The sequence below is a fragment of the Apostichopus japonicus genome, chromosome 3 (assembly GCF_037975245.1).
Source record: "Apostichopus japonicus isolate 1M-3 chromosome 3, ASM3797524v1, whole genome shotgun sequence".
NCBI lineage: Eukaryota > Metazoa > Echinodermata > Holothuroidea > Aspidochirotida > Stichopodidae > Apostichopus > Apostichopus japonicus.
In genome coordinates, this window is record NC_092563.1 from 13376898 (window position 1) to 13396638 (window position 19741).

Below are 19741 nucleotides of genomic sequence, written 5' to 3' on the forward strand. Positions count from 1 at the left end.
CATTCGGAGGGCTGTGTAAATTGTTATTTGTTATAGGTCTGTCTTTAGCTTAGGGTAGGCGAGGCTTAACTTTAGTGTTGTTATGCAATATTATGGGGGCTAGTTGCACGAGAGAGAAAATAACAATCGATGGTAGAAGATTTTATGTCATAAAACGCCTTGGTGAAGGGTAAGATATAAAACAGATCAAGTTCCATCTTTCCCTGGTCGGAGTCTTTCATTTACTTGTCAAAGATTTTGAAATCAACAAATTTACTTGTCATTCTCAATTTATGAACGACACGTTACAATATCATTTACTTAGTTAATATAGGCTAGTCTACTTATTTTATATAATGAATTAATGTTAGGCCTAGTAAGAGCATTTAACCCAATTACAGAAGTCAGGTGTTCGTCATTCTCATATTAGATTGAGAACGACACTTTAATGGCAGTTAAAAATTTATGGAAGAATCCAATTGGGAAAGAAGGGATTTGATCTATAAAAAACATTGGAAGTCATTATAACTCCAAAGTTTCCTTTTTATTTGTAATTAATTTCAAAGAATTATATATTAAAAATTAATAAGTTTTTTGGTATTGATACTTATTCATCCCCCATTCATCTACTTACTAAATTTGTACACCCATCTGCAGAGTTCATCTCCAAAGCTATTTCATCTCCTAAGTCCTAGTCGTTTCACCTCCTTTGTTCTGTCTATTTTACTCCACTCATTGTTCATTTAGTTGTCTATCATGTGTCAAGTTTAAATGTGTCCTTGGTCTGTTTTTGATTCAGTTATCCTGCAAAAGCTGTGTACGCACAGCTTGATCAGGAGATTTTCTCCTGTCACACCTCGTTTAAAGTTTGATTTTGAAGAAGATCCTGCTAAGATCAAAACTTCAGGCCTCCTAACTTATAAATTTACCTACACAGGCTTTTGCAGTAGACATGTAGTTTGTTACCAGTTTTTTTTCTCTCTTTTCTCTCTTCCCATAGAGGATTTAGCTATGTTGATCAGGTGGAAGAGAGCAGTACAGGAAAAAAGTTTGCTTTAAAAAGAATTCAGTGTCATTCAATTCCAGAAGAAAAGGCTGCTGAGGAAGAAGCTAAATTTCATCAGTTATTTAATAGCCCAAACCTAATTTCATTAGAAGCTTGGTGCAAACAGACAGCTTCAGGGGAAGATTCAGAAGTGTTGCTGATTTTGCCATATTTAAAGGTATTGGGTTTGAGGGCTTGATGTTTCTAATAATATGAGTTAACCTACTGTAACAAGTCCTAGATAATGTTAGCGGTGGACGATGATCTACAGAGGCAACAATATAGAGCCTTAATTTGATAACAATTTAAAGTGGCCTTCCTGTTGCAGACAATGTGACATGTATAGGTCTAGAAAATAAAATATTCCATAGTCAGCTGAAAACCTCATCTCAATAGCTTGTTTTTAACTCAATGTTGGTAGAATGTAAACCTATTTTGACTGGCTAAACCCTTGATTCTTCCAAGGATTGGATCCAGGCGCGTAGCGAAAGGGGGGGGGGCAAAGGGGCGACCACCCCCCCCTTGAGCAAATTTTTTTGTGTATGTTTTTATGATATCGCTAGTAATTTCAAAATAGAAAATGCTTAGATGCACTTACACTGTTCGGCCACCATTTTCTTGTACGCTTCGCGCCAACCATGGTGGTGCTACGCTTAGATAGTTTCCAGTGCGGAATCTACGGCTCTAATAGTTTGCCTACAGGTTCGCCCCTCCCTACACGCCTGATTGGATCACAGTACAGTAGGTGGTCTGTGATAGATTAGGGATAGACTAGGGTTAACCCTATGGTAGATGTTTTCAAAGGTTGTACTTCCCTACTATAATCATGGGAAGTGTGATATTTTTGGTTTGTTTGCTTAGCTGTCGATGTTCTCTGTATTTAGAATTTCACAAAATTCAACTTTTTTGTAGAAACAATATTTCCTCTGTGAATGTGAGTTCTAAAGGAATATTATTAAGAAAACAAAAAGCTTTTTTCCCTGCTGAATCACCATGATGAAAGCATTCTCACTGTTGTTTCCAGATGCATTCACAAAATACTACCAGATTTGAAAACAACATATCTGTGTCATTACAAATGCTATGAGCATGTTGCTATGATCTAAAGATGAAGAAATATTCCAGCACTTTTATTAAGCAATCTATTTCAGCCACTGGGATTTCCATTTACATCCAGGATAGATAATCCCATTCATTCCGCAGGAGCTTAATATTAAATATCCATAAATTTGTCTCAATAAAATAAAAATGCCAATTTGTTTTAAATTTCTTTAATAATGCTTGATTGCTGCCAAGATGCTGTCTGGAACTCTGAGGCCATGACTTAAAACTTTCACATTCCTTCCTCAGAGAGGAACCTTGCAAGATGAGTTAGACAAACTCTCAGCGAGGAGTGAGCATCTTTCAGAAGAGAGATTATGGAAATTAATTAGAGGTATATGTGAAGGAGTACACGCCCTACACCATACAGACCCACCGGTTGCTCACAGGTAAAGTTCAGTTGTGTCTTGTACTGTTATTGAACACCGATGAATGTTGTCCTCTCCATGTTCAAAGTTCACCTTGAACAGTACAAGTAAGAATAGAAGATGTTGCCAAATAATGCTTTAATGGTTTTGTAATGTGAAGTCACAAACTCAGGACATCCTCAGATATTGATCACAGATGAAGAAGCATCGCTTTTAAAAAACCTTGATTTGTGATCAGTAGTCGACTTTCTCTCCTCAGCATGCAATATTCGGTGGAAGCATGGAGTGTAACTCTTTAAAATGAAACATACCATGTCAAAATATCAAACAAACTCTTGTGAAAAGTGCACTGGTAGCGTTTTACTGGATCTTCTCTCTTCATGTCAGATTTGATATTATTTGGTCTATGTTTGTATTCATTCACAGTCTTTCATCAGTGGTTTTAGGATAAAGTTTTGGTGTAGTTAAAGTATAACTTGTTAGAAGCATGAGCTCTTGGTTGGATCGTTATCATAAAGAAGTGTTTATAATTCCAATTTTTATGACTAGAAACCAATTAAGATCACAAAATATTGCCAGTTTCAGATCTATAATAAAATGTAAAATACGGTACCAATGTACCTATCTACTCTTCATAGGGATCTAAAGCCTGGTAATGTGATGCTAGCTGATGACGACAACCCCATCATCATGGACTTTGGATCGATGTCACAAGGCCCCGAAGAGATTAAGGGACGCTCTCAAGCAGTCGCTCTTCAGGTAAAGTTCACTTCACGAATAATTCATTGTAATGTAAATAATTCAGTGAATTAATGTTTAAGTTAAAACACAAATTTTTGTTTGAATGAATCAAATGGAATCCATCACTTAACTGATTCAATACTTAGGATTTCATGTGCTTGTCATAGTCACCATGAATCTTGCCCTTCACCAGTTTGCAAAGTTTTTGAAGACAACATTAAAAGTTAATTTCAAATGACCTTTATGGTCTGGTATTACTGTAGTGAGAATTTTTCCATTGTATGATATTCCCTTGTACAGTAAAAACTGAATTAATGGTTGCGAAAGGAGGTTATATAAATACGGAAAAACCTCGCAAGTAAATTTTCCTATACTCGTATTTAGTCTCGTTTCTACATTGCAATTTGAAATATAGAGTGGAGAAACTTTCCAAAATGTGCTTTTTAGTTTTGGTGGCAAAAGATGTTGTATTTTGTTAAATGTAATTTTGAAGTACTGGACTGTAGGGAAAGATCTTTTTGAGAGGTGTGGTTGAATTTGGGATCCAAAGACAGGTCTGGATAATACAGGTTTTTACTATTCTAATCATACATGTCTCTTTAATTCGTATGGTAGGATGTAGCAGCAGAGAAATGCAGCATGCTCTTCCGTGCTCCTGAACTCTTCCACGTCGACAGTCACTGTACTATAGATGAGAAAGTTGATATATGGGTAAGTGATTTATGTACTGTTTATTGTAGAACAAATCCTTAAAGTTATAAGGATAGACTCGGTTTCATATTTTGGATGTTCGTTTTAGCTCAATGTCAGTTTTTAACCCCATAAGAGGGTATAGCAGAGTTTAATGTGCAAGGTTAACTACAAGGTCAGAATTAATAGTTCACCCCTGTGGGACCTCTTGCACCTCCCTCACACACACACACACACACACAAATTATGTTTATGCAACTGGTCCAGAATAACTGAATCATGCAGGTCTTAGATGGGCAGTTGAAAGTCTAAGTTGATGAGATGATTTATTATTTTATGACATTGATTTGATTTTGTTAGTTTTTTCATCCCAACATTTACACTGTTACGTATTCTGTTAACTCTCACAGTTGAATGACAGTGGAGTTCCTTTCACATTTGGAGATGTGCAATGATATGATCTTGTTCAATATCGCCTGTTTGTATCTTTCAGTCTTTAGGATGTGTCTTCTATAACATGGCATTCCTACAATCACCTTTTGAACCAGTCTATCAAAGAGGAGACAGCCTACATCTTGCCGTTTTAGGACGAAATTACAAATTCCCGGAAAATTCTAGGTTTGTATATTATATGACATGTCCAAAATGACACACATTTGTTTATTTGTTCAGCTTTATTTGTAAATTTGAATTTTCTCCTTGCTTAATGTATGGAATTACACTTGTTTGCATGTTAATGATAGAAAAAAAAAACTGTTAAACAAATTTCTTATCTACAGTACTGCAAAAAGCCTGTGTAGGACCTGTAGGTAAATACATTAAAGTTGGGTGTGGTGGGGGGGGGGGGGAGATGTAGGTGGATGAGTTGGTAAGTTGGTGGCTAATTCTGAATATTGTGCCCCATGGCTGTGACACTTACTGTCATTGCTTTATCTATCTTTTTAGGTATTCTGCAGGTCTCAAGGAATTGGTGGACTCTATGCTAACAGTGGAAGCATTAGAAAGGCCCAACATAGACTGGGTAATGGACAAGCTATCTACAATAGACAGGGATCTTCAAAACCAGGTCTAGTGGAGTACCATAGCTAGGTCTAGTGGAGTACCATTACCAGGTCTTGTGGAGTACCATAACCAGGTCTAGTGGAGTACCATAACCAGGTCTCATGGAGTACCATAACCAGGTCTCGTGGAGTACAATAACCAGGTCTCATGGAGTACCATAACCAGGTCTCGTGTAGTACCATAACCAGGTCTCGTGGAGTACCATAACTAGGTCTAGTGGAGTACCATAACCAGGGCTAGTTCAGTACCAAAACCAGGTCTAGTGGAGCACCATAACCAGGGCTCGTTCAGTACCAAAACCAGTTCTAGTGGAGTACCATAACCAGGTCTAGTTGAGTACCATGCAATAGATCCACAGAATGGAAAAAAGAAGACACATGAATGATGATAACATTAAGCAGTACAGCCAAGACACATGTACATTTAAGTTAAATATGGTTGCAATAGCTAAAGTGGAATTGGCAGACTTGTTCATTTGAGACAAGCAATTCCACCCGCATATCAGTGTGTGTGTAACAACTTGTCAAGAACTGACTTCTCAAAGTCATGTCAGATTTCAGAGGCTAGGTCAGAGAACAGCATCAATTCTTGAAAGATGGCAATTTGACAGAACTGCAGCACTGGAAGATGGCCAGTTAGTATAATAATGCATGCATTGTGTCAACCAGGTAATAAAAGCATTATCTTGAAGGTGTATACCTGCAGTGCTCGGACTCATTGGCGTAACGCCGAGTGTAGATGGGAGGCGGGGGTGTGGTGGGGGGATGTGCCTTGAAGCCTTTGAAAAGGACCACCCAGAAGATTAATCAAATGTGATCAAGCTTTGGGAAATGAATCTTATTATGCATTATTGTGATCTGGCAGTTGCTCACTTTATGGGCATTGTCCAATCCTTGGCCACCCACCCCCCCTGCCCCAAGTGAATTGTTGTGCTGTAGCTCATAATGTGAATTTTGGGTGTTTCACATGTATTCTTGCTTTCTCCACTTGTCAATCCAGTCTGTAATTGGAACTTTTAAAGGGGAGTGAGGGGGAGGTGGGGGTGTTTGGGGGCTTTGGATAATTTCAGTTTCCATAAATAGAATAAATGAGTAGCATTTGCAAGCATTGTTGTATCAATTTCATACTCATTTAGAATAAGCCGGGAGTATTTGTAAGTAAATGTAATACCTTAAAGTTCTGTGTTGTTGTTGTGGTTTTGAATGTCACAATCTTGTTGGGAATACTCGTGTTTATGGGATAGTTTTTAATATTGGTTTATTTAGGTGCAATTGTTGGTCAGAAATGTATGTGCTATCGTATCTACAAAAAATGTGCAATTTCTTTTGTCTAACATACAAGTTTGGAAATCTAAAGTTAGAGATATTAAAGAAATTGCAAAAAGGTTTTTTTCAGGCAAAAAAATTTATAAGGTGCAGGTTATATGACCAAAGATTACTCAATCCTTGTGCTGCATTGAGTAGTTTTCTGTGTAATATAACCAAATAATTTTGCTAAAGGTAATTTATTTAGGGATACAAGAGTAAACTAAACACCTTCACCTTGTTCATTTTGCATCTCTCTTAAAGGGTGTGAAGACTTGTGCAAAAGAAACGTCTAATGCCAGTAATTTGACCTAGTTTCGAATGAGGTGTAACAGAAGTTTTAAACACAACCATCGATCCCAGAAAATACACACACAGCTTGCTACCGTCGGTAATTAGACACTAGTGTATAGTCAGTACATACAGCTACGGTCAATACCCACAGCACAGTAAGCTAAAGATAACAATTTAGGTATCACGTTTCATTACTGTCTGCATTTTGTAGCGACACGAACAAAGCGTCACTTGCAAGCAACAAAAAGTTAACTTTTTCAGATGGCCGCACACGGTTTGGGGCGAGTCTTCAATGCCTTAATCTCCAACTTCAAAGAAACTTCACAAGCTATTTCTCCATAGCTAATGTGTACTAAAATGTGAAAACCAGAGTGAGTCAAGCTATGAGAACCCTTTGTTTATGAGTAGTCCCTCCTCCTATATTTGCTTTTCATCTTTTTTATCCTTACTAACTTTGACATTGGTATGTTAGTTTTCCAATATCTTTTATTCTGTGTTTATTTAAGATCTTTCATCAGATCTTACAAATATAACAATACAATGTAACATATTCTTGATGATATGAACTCTTGAATTGGATTTCATGTATATTCCTTGAACAGGACAGTGGTAACAGTAAACCATCATGGTTGTATATTGTGCAGTATGCACAGATTTGCTAAATAAATGCTGGTTTTTTTTATGCCGGGCGTTTGGACAGGTGACACAAATATGTACAGTTGCAATTAGAGAAATCTTTTAGGTCTTTATTGATACATTTGTGTTTCACATATATCTTTGTAGATCAATGGCAACATATAACATGCTATTATCAAAGAGAAACCCCCCAAAGCCCCACTTATGCCACATAGGTGTAGCAAAGAAAGCATGCTTTTCCGAGAAACACAATAGAAAACTATATTCATGTATTTATTGTTTATTTTCAATTTAAATTCCAATTGAAATGTTATATTCCCTTTCATAGAAGAGACAACTCAATTAAAGATGTGTTGATGTTATACTAGTAATCTGCCACATGTTACAAATATAATATAAATGATTCAAAGCTGCATATTGCATTGGGTTATAAATTATGCATCAATTTAACTAAATCTTTTATTATTTATAATCGGATCCCCTTCATTCTAACTAAGCGATCTATCTAATCGCTACTATCGGTCGCTTCACATAGATCCAATACAAAAAAAAATGTGTCCCAAAATTTGAATGTATTGTTTTATTTTTTTTTCATTTGCAAACTAACTGAACTACTGTATTTGCCTGATTTCAATGCTCCTGGTGTAATAGGCTTTCCTTTCTTTGACTGTCAGGTTTGTTACTAGATATAGTTAATAGATTGTGAGGTTAATGCAAAATGCAGCTTTTAAGAAATGCCATCTTCCAACATGAAATGTTTAATATATTGACCAGATAAATGAAAGTTTGTCTCTCTGTTTTTTTTTTCCATTTATTCACCTTCAAGATTTTATTTCCATTCCAATTCTGGAGTGTGTACAAGTATTTCCTGACAAATTCTCTACACACAACTCAATAATCAGTAGCATTACCCATGGAGATGTATGTACACCACTAGAAAGCTACAAATTTAAAAGAAATCCACCTTGGTGATGGGTGGACCCCCTCAACTTTTTGCTTATTTTCATAACAAAAATGGGTGGGTGGACCTCCCCCCTTTTGGTTATCTACCTTACAAAAAAAGCTGTTGTGAGATGAAGATACTTTACCATTTGGTTTTCTTCAATTTTCACCATTTATTTAGCATTGCTGATAAATAATATTCTCCTTTTTTGTATGTAAAAGAACAAGAATCAACAAAAGATCAGAACAATAGATAAATTACAACACCCACCAAATTCAGGCATTCTTGAGTGATTTCATCTATGAGAAATTGAATAACTCCTAAAATATTTTTGTGCCATATTATTCTAATTCCATTTTGAATGTTTCAAAAAAAATCTTCAATGAAGAAGATTGGTATGATATTAAAATCAAAAAGAAAAGAAAAACAGAAGGAATTGAGATGACAATCGCACATGGGATTGTAACTATTAAAATACCTTAAGTGTTCAAGACACCTTAAACACTCGCAGACTTAAAACTTATAAGTGTCAAGTTGTGTAAAAGTAAGTTGGCCTGACGTTTCGATCCTAGCAGGCTAAATGACATGTAACAGTAACAGAAGGGACAAAACACGTACAAAATACAGACAGGTTAATGAGCATGGTGAACACAAAGAGATGGATGAAAGGGGGTTAGTAGACAAGGGATGGAGAGAAGAAAGAAGGAAACCAACAGGGGACGAGGAGAGGTAGGAGATAAACAGTGTCAAGTTGAACAGACACTGACATACATAGCTGTACGACTCTCTGTATTGCATACTTGCATTTAGAAAGACCATATCACTACTTCTTAAACCTCGGTCAGCTTTCAGTTTATGATTTTACCGATACTTCATATACCAATTGCAAATTTCTCTAGAAAACCCTTCCCTGCTGCTTTGCATCGAGTCCGAAGCCCAGTGAAATGGTTTGCAAAGTGCTGTCACAACTGACTGGCATCCCAAGAAAGCAAATGATTATATAGAAATCAACACTAAGTTAGGTCTGGTAAGAGATCGACAACTAGTAAGATTGATAACTTCTTGTACATCATTGCTAGTGTTCTATCAAGGTACCACCATTTTTACTATCATGGTTCCATGACCTCCGTCTCCTCTTCCTCCTCCTCCTCTGATGAATCTTCTTCCTCATCCTCTTCATCTAGTTCCTTGAGGTCTTCTTCCTCTATCTGGGATTTTTCCAACCATCCTTCCTCTTCACCCTCTCCTGGGCCTAATTCTTTCAAAAGTTGAACGATGTGCTCCAGGACAGGTCTGTCACCACACCTTGTGGCTTTAAAAACCTGTTTCACAAACATCGTAAAGTAGATATTGTGGTAGTAAAATACTCTCAAAAGAAATAATATTGCAGCAAGTCATTTGCAGAGTAAACTGCAATTTTGCAATACAGTTTATTTATATATAGGTTAAATACTGGGCATTTAGTTTCAGTTATTGTGCTATAGGGGCTTTACTGTTAACATCAGTTGCCCTAGTACAGGCTAATAGCACACCTCTTTCTGACAGGATATGATATAATAACACTTTCTATAGTCTTTTTAAGTCTTCAATGGTCCAAATTTAGGACTCTATTGATGGTATTCACATCACACACAATTTCATGAGAATGTGTTGACAATTCCTCTTGAAAGCAGGCCTATTATAAATGTGTGTGTGTGTGTGTGTGTGTGTAGGGAGGAAAATCAATATGTGCTTGCATTGATAGCAGTTGATAATAAAAAAAATTATATGCATGAAAAGGCCTACATACCTTGTTTGCCTTGTTAAGATAATATCTGCCGTATGGTTTACTTTCCTCGGTTTTTCTTTGAACTTGAAGAAGTCCAAGCATATACCAGACTTGTACCACTTGGTCACTCTCCTCCAGCAAGCCACATAAAACTGATTCTGCTTTCTGTGGAAATATTTGAATATAAAATGAAATGTGTTAACAAAAGGTTCTACAAGGATTACAAATAACAATTTTTCATTGGTGCAATAAACAATAGAAACAAATCTGGCGGAGAAATGATAAGCCAAGCTTAAAAGAAGTAGGGAAGAAACAAGAGCCCAAGGGCACTGTGGTTCCTTGCTTAGGGTATATGACAATACACATAATATTATCAAGCAAGATTGGGCTCAAATAGTCCAAGTAATTGTGGTCCTACATGTACGCATAAAGTAACCAACACTATGGCCAACACTTTTGTGATCACAAAATGTGATCGGATTTTTGATCAAAAGGCACTTTTGAGATCTAAATATGGCGTCGAAAATGTAAGAAGTATAAGGTCACCTACAAGCGGGTCAACAGATATGATAACATTGGTGACCACAGATGACATGACCTTTAAGTATGAAAATGTTCCACCACCCCATTCACAACTTGTCCCAAATTATCAACCGTGTCACACCTTGGCATTGGGATTTAATTGTATTAAATGTCTAAAAATTAACTTTGAACTTGTATACATAACTTCACACACAAGGGTCACCCGTAGCCTAGGTCAACCAATTGACATTTTTGATCAGTGAGACCTAAACGGAGCATCAAAACTGTAAAAATTCAAACATGTTTTCTTTGCCCATTTTCTCCCCCCAAAAAACTAGTTTTTTAACATTAGCTGACCTTTGGTGACCTTGGACCACATGACCGCTAAGTTTGAAAATATTCCCCTATACCATTCGCAACTTGTCCAAAAAAATCAACCTTGTCACACCTTGGCACTGGGAGTTATTGCATGAAATGTCTGAAAATTAACTTTGACCTCCTATAACTTCACACATAAAGCTCATCCAGGGGTCAACCTATTGACATTTATGATCAGAAGGTACCTTTAACATCTGAAAATAGCATCGAAACTGTAAAAATCCCCAAAACACGAAAAGGTCACCAGAGGTCAAATTGAGGTCAAGGGTCACCCAGATGTGGGTGGACAATTGGATTACGTAGAAGCAACTCCCAACCCTAACTGACAATTCGTTCTCAAGTTATCGCAAAAATACTAGTTTTTTATCATTAATTGACCTTTGGTGACCTTGGATCACATGACCGTTAAGTTTGAAAATATTACCCTATACTATTTGCAACTACTCCAAAAATATCAACCGTGTCACACCTTAGAACTGGGAGTTATTGCATTAAATGTCTGAAAATTAACTTTGACCTCGTATTACTTCGCACACAAAGGTCACACGGGGGTCAACCCATTGACATTTATGATCAGAAGGTACCTTTAACATCTGAAAATAGCATCGAAACTGTAAAAATCCACAAAACACAAAAAGGTCACCAGAGGTCACCAGAGGTCAAATTGAGGTCAAGGGTCACCCAGAAGCGGGTGGACAATTGGATTACATTGAAACAACTCCCAACCCTAACGGACAATTTTTTCTCAAGTTATCGCAAAAATACTAGTTTTTTATCATTAATTGACCTTTAGTGACCTCGGATCACATGACCGTTAAGTTTGAAAATATTCCCCTATACCATTTGCAACTTGTCCCAAAATATCAACCGTGTAATACCTTGGCACTGGGAGTTATTACACTAAATGTCTGAAAATTAACTTTGACCTCATATAACTTAACATACAAAGGTCACCTTGGGTCAACTTATTGACATTTTTGATCGGTGAGACCTTAATAGAGCATCAAACTATACAAATTCAAACAGTTTTTTCTTTGCCCATTTTCTCCTCCCAAAATACTAGTTTTTTAACATTAATTGACCTTTGGTGACCTCGGATCACATGACCGTTAACTTTGAAAATATTCCCCTATACCATTTGCAACTTGTCCAAAAATATCAACCACGTCACACCTTGGAACTGGGAGTTATTGCATTAAATGTCTGAAAATTAACTTTGACCTCAAATAACTTCGCACACAAAGGTCACACGGGGGTCAACCCATTGACATTTATGATCAGAAGGTACCTTTAACATCTGAAAATAGCATCGAAACTGTAAAAATCCACAAAACACAAAAAGGTCACCAAAGGTCACCAGAGGTCAAATTGAGGTCAACGGTCACCCAGAAGCGGGTCGACAATTGGATTACATTGAAGCAACTCCCAACCCTAACGGACAATTTGTTCTCAAGTTATCGCAAAAATACTAGTTTTTTATCATTAATTGACCTTTCGTGACCTCGGATCACATGACCGTTAAGTTTGAAAATATTCCCCTATACCATTTGCAACTTGTCCCAAAATATCAACCGTGTAATACCTTGGCACTGGGAGTTATTACACTAAATGTCTGAAAATTAACTTTGACCTCATATAACTTAACATACAAAGGTCACCTTGGGTCAACTTATTGACATTTTTGATCGGTGAGACCTAAATAGAGCATCAAACTATACAAATTCAAACAGTTTTTTCTTTGCCCATTTTCTCCTCCCAAAATACTAGTTTGTTAACATTAATTGACCTTTGGTGACCTCGGATCACATGACCGTTAACTTTGAAAATATTCCCCTATACCATTTGCAACTTGTCCAAAAATATCAACCACGTCACACCTTGGAACTGGGAGTTATTGCATTAAATGTCTGAAAATTAACTTTGACCTTGTATAACTTCGCACACGAAGGTCACACGGGTGTCAACCCATTGACATTTTTGATCGGAAGGTACCTTTGGTATCCAAATCTTGCATCAAAACCAAACATTTTCTTTTTTGCTTGTTTCCTCCCAAAATAAGCACATTTTTTCTAATGTGACCTTTGACCTTTTGACCTTGGTTTCAAATGTAGTTTAATCTCCTGATTCCAAAAAACAAAACGACAAGTCTGTACAACCATCCTAACTCCGACCGAAAAACTTTGACCCCATATAACTTCGCACATAAAGGTCACACGGGGTCAACCTATTGACATTTATGTTCAGAAGGTACCTTTGACATCTGAAAATAGCATCAAAACTGTAAAAATCCCCAAAAACACGTAAAGGTCACCAAAGGTCAAATTGAGGTCAAGGGTCACCCAGGTGCGGGTCGACAATTGGATTACATTGAAGCAACTCCCAACCCTAACGGACATTTCGTTCTCAAGTTATCGCAAAAATACTAGTTTTTTATCATTAATTGACCTTTGTTGACCTCGGATCACATGACCGTTAAGTTTGAAAATGCTCCCCTAACCAGTTCACAACTTGTCTCAAAATATCAATCTTGTCGCACATTGGCACTGGGAGTTATTGCAGTTTTAATATTTTCGGTTTTTGGACCATAACTGACCTTTGGTGATCTTTGTGGGCACCAGAAACAATAGGGCACACCTTCTCCATATGGTGGATCTATAGTCCAAGTTTGGCCTCAATCCAACATTCCCTTATTGAGATAGAGCGTACCCAAGCAAGTGTCACAGACACACACACACACACACACATACATACATACATACATACACACACACACACGCCAACCTGACTGCATAGGTTCCTTTTGCTAAAGCAAGGAACCAAAAAGCCAGAATTTTCTTGGCAGGAATGCAGTCACTGTATTAACTGAGAGCATTGCTACTTCAGCTTTACTATAACAGGATGTCACTGCAGTCTTTTTGCATTTTGTCACCAATTCTACCAAATTGATCGAGCATTCCTCAATAAGATTGCAAGTAAGACATCCTCTTCTATTATTGTCAGGTTTTAAATTATAAACATTTGACCTCCCCCGCTCCCCATCCCACAAACAGGGTTGATGTTAATCTACATCCCATGTAAAAGACACATTGGAAAAAAATCCTCTATTATTGCAAGATTATAAATTACATAACATTATACCCCTCCCCTCCTTATTCCCAACAGACACTTTTGATGTTACTATAAATTCATGTAAAAGACAAATTAGAAAATTTCCTGTACTTTCCTACATTATTTGAAATAAAACTTGACAAGTCAAGCCAATAAACCACAGGTGTTGGGGGATAAATATGTCTTAGCATTGTTATTAAAATAAAATAAAAAAAATAGTAAAGCTGATTTAAGGGTAAAATGAAATGATGTGGTTACACTTACATCATATTCTTCCAGTTCTATTAATATCTTGGCACATTCTATTCGAGATGGATAAGTCATCGGATATTTGCCTTCTGCCTCATCTTTTGGCATTTTGGTCTCCTCATCTTCCTCTTCCTTCACCCAAAGAGATAAGCTGGTCTCTATGCTAGCTTTAGCATTCTGGTGATGCAGGAGAGAAGAGCATAATGGTAGCCTCACGTTTAGTGATTTACAGTTGCAAAATGCATCACTACTATAGGTATACCTTTTTCATTACAGGGGCAGATCCAGTTAGGATCCTCCTTAAGCCACTGAATTTTTTATTAGCACTAAAAAAAATTGTAATTGTATTTATTTCCACTACAAGGTTCATGGTAACAAAAAAAACCCCAGGAACGCAGAATGCTTTTGCATGTGTTTAATTCATTCTGCATACTTGTATCAAATATTTTCTTTCCACACCACTATCCCAGTAGAATTCTTTTGATGTCTAACAATACCCATCTAGTCCTCTGTCGAGATCCTGGATTCACCATGCGTTACATCTACTATTCAGGTACTCAGAGCAAAGGATTTCCACTAGAAATCTATGGAAGACTATTCTAAAGAGTAGGAATAATTTGTAATCACAATTGCTAGTAGTCACATGAATGATCTAGATTTGCTGTTAAGGTTATCCAGAATGAATGTTGGTTGATTAGATTATGTGTAGATGAAAGCATGATTTAATATTGATGCAACTGTAAATACACTGGTTATGCATTGGACCACCTCAAGCCCCAGTGACAAAAATATATAAGTCATCTTGGACCACTGTCCAATCAAAAAGTTCAGCCATGATGCACACAGTGCATGCTTCCCAGTATAAACAGTCAATGAAACTAAGAATTTTACAGAGAGTGGCCAACAGTCTTTGTTAACCAGCATTTAATTAGCATCCCATTTCACCAATTGAGAAGCCCTTATCTTTAACATCAGAATTGCAAACCTTCCAGTTTTGGTTTAAGCAAAACTGATTTAAAAGTTTCATCCACATAAGAATCAACAACAGTTTCACTTTATGATCCTTAACCACATCACTTGCATTAAAAGTGAAGATATTTTCTTCTGAAAAAAATTCTACATTACACCCACTTCTTTATCTATAAATAGTTTGCAATTAACCAATGTTATAAACCTGCACATGCATAAATTACCTCCTGATCATCTTTACTGAGCCAATAGCTAGCCATCAGCTGATGGGCCTCTGCATTCCTAACATTTTCTTCCACAGCACGATCCAGACATTCCTTACACCTTTGTTCAGCATTGTCTTCAAAACTATGATGAAAGGAACAAAACTGTTAGCGGTATTATGAGAGCGCTTATGTATACACTGAGTTAGCGTACCAAGATCATGTGTAGTATCTATTCCCTTTCCAAGGGATTTGTGATGTACATTAGACATGAAACATCGTCACGATCACTCGGTCACAGTTTTGATGCAAGGGGCAATGGGGTTGAGAGTGATATAAGAAACAAAACTTTTATCATATATAGTAAGCAATACCTATTACACTGAGTTCACTAATCTAAGCTGCAGCATCCTTTCATACTGTAATATCCTGTATATGAATGAATATGCAGCATGTTTCTTTGTACTGGTTTTCCAACACATATTTTATCATTGGCAAATATTTATTCCATTGTACTATGTATGACAGCAGGCTAACTTTGGCTAACAGTTCTTCATAAGACATGAAGAAAGACTGCAAACTTGACACCCAAATGCTGTCAATGTAGATTATGTATGCTGTTGAAAATCAATTAATTCACTGAGGAAAAGTTACACCATGGCCTCTTTACACTAGCTGGAACGTGAGTACATTATACATTAAAGCATACAAAAAAAAGACACAAAAATTTACTGCTGTGAGGGAAAAGATTCCGACAAATAATCTTTACTGCACAGACTAAAAATTTAAAAGTTATTCTACTGAGATATCTATCATAAGAGTATTACAGACTATTCTGTAAGTGAAATGGGTCTTTTTTGAAATTGACAAATTAGGCTTCCAAATCTACCAGTACTAATAATTGTGTATATTCATGTAAAAGTTAGAGTGCCTGAAGTTTTGATACTAGCATGATCTTCTTCAGAGGCTAATGGTTAGCCACCGAAAAGATCCTGGTAGGATCGAAATGTCAAGACCTCTAACTTTTACATATTTACCTGCACAGGCTTTGTGCAGCAGATAGGGCAGTTTGTTCTCTCAGTATTAATAATTATAACTTCCTCTTCACTTACCAAGCATCTGTCAAGTATATTTCAGCGATGGATGTATACGCTTGGGATATTTCGATATTTGATACAGGACAATCTCCCCCTGATGCTTGATCTTCCTGAAAGACAGAGGAATGTATAAAGTTGACCTTGACGAACAATGATTCAGCCATCATGTACATGGTTTCATGTCACCTACTTCCTTGCTGCACATTTACAATTCATTTATGAAAAGAATTCAGCGTTCCAACTTACATAGCAGAAGACTATTTCCTCTTTCTTTTAATTCTATTTTGTGTCAAGAATAAAGCTTGCAAATAATACTCGCCATTGAGATACTTCTTTTTCCTACAAATACATTTAAAGGTTCTAACACAACTTTTTGAAATTTTGGCAATGGTTTAATTGCCAGGTTGAAACTTTTGATGCCGGGTATGACTAACTTTACTATTGTATAAACGTTGCATTGTAATATGACATTTACCTGCATTTTGTTGTGTTTATCTCTTTCTTCCTCCATTATGTGCACTCCTTTCTCATACTGTTTCACTGCTTCCAACCCTTCCGACAGTTGGCCCAAGTACATGTATTTAGCAAAGCCAGCATTTGGTTCAATCTCTATAGCTTTATTGAAGCAGTGCAGAAGAACATTAAGGATTTTGAAGCCATGCAAATTTGAAAGAGGTATTTCTCCAGAAAATTTTCACTGTTGAAGCTGTAAGTAATCCACTAAAACTATTAAATATACTGTAAATCAATTCATCAGATTATTTTTTTTAAATTATTATTGAAAAGAAAAGTTTTATCTTCCCACCAGTCTTTGACAGCCAGAAAGGAAAATTACTACTTTTAATATCTTTGTATTACTAGTCATTCCAAAATTACTCAGATTTCACATTCACCTGTAGATTATCAATGTCATCTGGCAACAATGTAACTAACAGGAATGGGACATGGGCACGTAAGCAGTCAGACTAATATGCGGACGCAATAAACATGCAATTGGAACTCACACCTGAATGTGCTGGAATTGAAGTCTTACAACAATCCTAGCAATATTAACTAGGTAGAAGTGGAAACGAAACAGCTAGGTGTATTAACTACGTAATCTGGAAAAAAAATCATTCATTTTATTTACTTTATAATGATAATAATCATAATAAATGAGACTTATATAGCGCCAAAAAAGTCACTGCTCAAGGGGCTTTACAAAGAAAGCAGATTAATTTACAAAAGAACAATTGAAAAGATGGGTCTTAAGTAGACTTTTGAATGTAGAAAGTTTAGAGCATGTTCGGAAGTGATCTGGTAACTTGTTCCAGAGATCATCAAAATGACACTTTTCATTTGAGTTGAAACAGAGAATGTAAATTTGAATTTTGACTCAAATCAATATGCTCAATGATGATTAAATTTGAGAGGTGGGTAGGGGAAGTGGGATTAGTTGGAAAAGGATATCTCCATTGCTTTCTCAATCTCTCCTTCCTCTGCCAGAATGTCACCATATAACTCCAATGCCTTCAGATTTCTTGGATCCAACTCTATTGCCTTCTTACAAAACTTCTTAGCTTGATCAAAATTAAAGGTGTCTATAGATTCCAGTGCCTTGGCAAGGCACTCATCAACAGTGTTAACAGAGGATTGGATATTCCTTTTTCCTTTCTTTGAAACTTTGACATCTTTCTTTCCATTCTTTCCATTCATTCCAGATTTCTGTTTGTTCAAAGCCAATTTTTCTTTTCTTCTCTTTATTGCTGCATCTAAAGCAGCCCTCCTTTCTGGATCTGTAGTCCCATTCTCTTGTCTTGCCTCTGTGGAATAGATAAGTAAGTCATGATCACATACAAGAGACTTCAACTTTATTTGAGACAAGATATATTGCAAGATCATGTAATTTTATGGCTTAAATGATAAATCTATCATATGATCTATCTATGATGAGGTGAGTAAAATACCTTCAATTGATAAGTTCACTATTGACTAGTTTAACAAACATGACATAAAGGGAACAAATAATAAAATATTCTTTGTCATGACCAATTCTTAGTTTGACTACTTTCAAATGTCAACAACTTAGGGCAATGACACATTGTTTTTTTGTAATCAGGTTTTTAAACTTTCATTGCATAATGTCGCAACATTCAATTGACTGTGAATGATATGAATATTACATTGTACATGTTGATGATTATCTAGTAACTTATAAAATATGTAAGTGAAAACATTTAAAAATTAAATCCTTCCAAAATATACAGAAGAAAAAGGTCGTAAGGTCGCACAACAACGTAAGTCATGATTTGTAACTTCGCTATACAAGCCTGCATGGAGGGGTGTGTTATGTCCCTGAAATTTTGCAACAACCTTTGGCACTGGTCGTTGAGTTTGTGACCAAAAGCCAGCACTGCTTCTTGAAACAAACATAATGGTAACTCTAAACTACTTACTAGCCCAGTAGTACTACTACTAGTACCTAGTAGTAGTATTACTGTACTTGCCTTAGCCTGCCTACATTCCTTTAAGACTGAGAGATAGGCCTACCGATAATTGGATGTGAAAATTCAAGTATCACAGATAAATAATGATTGCAACAGCAGGTCAATTTTTAATATTCTTTTCTTCGAATGTCATCCAAAACAGTGCCAATGCTTAAAATAATAAACTCAGCGCAAGGCAGCTAGTTAATGCCTTTAATACTAATATTTGATATACTATAACATTTGGCCCTATTCCACGAGCAATGTAGTTAGCACAGGAGTATGCAAACTGTATGGTGTTTACTTTCAAGTTTCAACGAATCAACAAACCTGCTCCTCTTTTACCAATTTTCCTGGCTCGTGTACCACTGGATCGTCCCATTCTGCACAACTTATAACAAATATTACAACACAGCAAATAGACGAGTTGAAAATTTCGCCTGTCAATGTTTTCATGTGTACGTCTCCGCAGCCACACGCGATTACAATATGTTTTATATGCACATGTGAAGATTGCGAAACTAGCCAATGAAAACTAGACAACAATTCTGCCAAAAGTACCAAAAATGGTCACAGATGATATAATCGTTTACACTTGATCAAGCGACCTGTTTGAACGTAGCAGCCACTAAGAGCAGCCACTAACAGCAGCCAATAGTGTATACATCAACGTTACACGCCGTTGGCCACTGATGTTTGTACACTGTGACGAGCGCTGGGTACGCTGTGGCGGGAAAGTGGATCCCCAGCAGCCACTAAGGGCAGCCTAAATTAGCGGACAATAACAAGACTGCTACTTTTTCGTACCTGTTTTAAAGC

At 36.6% G+C, this 19741-nt stretch overlaps 2 protein-coding genes across 4 annotated transcripts; one reads left to right on the top strand and one right to left on the bottom strand.

The window, feature by feature from the left end:
* The first annotated feature begins 28 nt into the window (after positions 1-28).
* Positions 29-8004, top strand: LOC139963748 (serine/threonine-protein kinase 16-like). 2 transcript variants are annotated; one of them, XM_071964871.1, is made up of 8 exons: positions 29-169; positions 980-1202; positions 2375-2514; positions 3132-3252; positions 3850-3945; positions 4418-4542; positions 4870-4990; positions 5198-8004. In XM_071964871.1, the coding sequence occupies exons 1-8, from the start codon at positions 93-95 to the stop codon at positions 5201-5203; spliced, it is 909 nt and encodes a 302-aa protein (XP_071820972.1). In that variant the 5' UTR covers positions 29-92; the 3' UTR covers positions 5204-8004. The 2 variants fall into 2 exon arrangements, with proteins under 2 accessions (XP_071820972.1, XP_071820965.1); XM_071964864.1 differs by having other exon boundaries at positions 4870-8004.
* On the bottom strand, positions 7485-19473 carry LOC139963734 (uncharacterized). Of its 2 annotated transcripts, none has more exons than XM_071964849.1 (8): positions 19268-19473; positions 17907-18259; positions 16933-17085; positions 16473-16567; positions 15382-15505; positions 14204-14365; positions 9953-10096; positions 7485-9485 (listed from the first exon to the last, which is right to left on the bottom strand). In XM_071964849.1, exons 1-8 carry the CDS (start codon positions 19302-19304, stop codon positions 9273-9275), a joined length of 1281 nt encoding a protein of 426 aa, XP_071820950.1. In that variant the 5' UTR covers positions 19305-19473; the 3' UTR covers positions 7485-9272. The 2 variants fall into 2 exon arrangements, with proteins under 2 accessions (XP_071820950.1, XP_071820944.1); XM_071964843.1 differs by having other exon boundaries at positions 19253-19465.
* Between the last annotated feature and the right edge of the window lie 268 nt (positions 19474-19741).

What these genes read in the sequence shown, in the direction of transcription:
- LOC139963748 (XM_071964864.1), top strand. Translation starts at nt 93, where the DNA reads ATGGGGGCTAGTTGCACGAGAGAGAAAATAACAATCGATGGTAGAAGA. An exon ending in ATAAAACGCCTTGGTGAAGG is followed by an intron (nt 170 to 979) that starts GTAAGATATAAA and finishes CTCTTCCCATAG; the next exon opens with AGGATTTAGCTATGTTGATC. An exon ending in CTCAAGCAGTCGCTCTTCAG is followed by an intron (nt 3,253 to 3,849) that starts GTAAAGTTCACT and finishes TTCGTATGGTAG; the next exon opens with GATGTAGCAGCAGAGAAATG.
- LOC139963734 (XM_071964843.1), bottom strand. Translation starts at nt 19,304, where the DNA reads ATGGGACGATCCAGTGGTACACGAGCCAGGAAAATTGGTAAAAGAGGA. An exon ending in AGATTGAGAAAGCAATGGAG is followed by an intron (nt 17,086 to 17,906) that starts ATATCCTTTTCC and finishes GTTCTTCTGCAC; the next exon opens with TGCTTCAATAAAGCTATAGA. An exon ending in ATAAACACAACAAAATGCAG is followed by an intron (nt 16,568 to 16,932) that starts GTAAATGTCATA and finishes TCTGTCTTTCAG; the next exon opens with GAAGATCAAGCATCAGGGGG.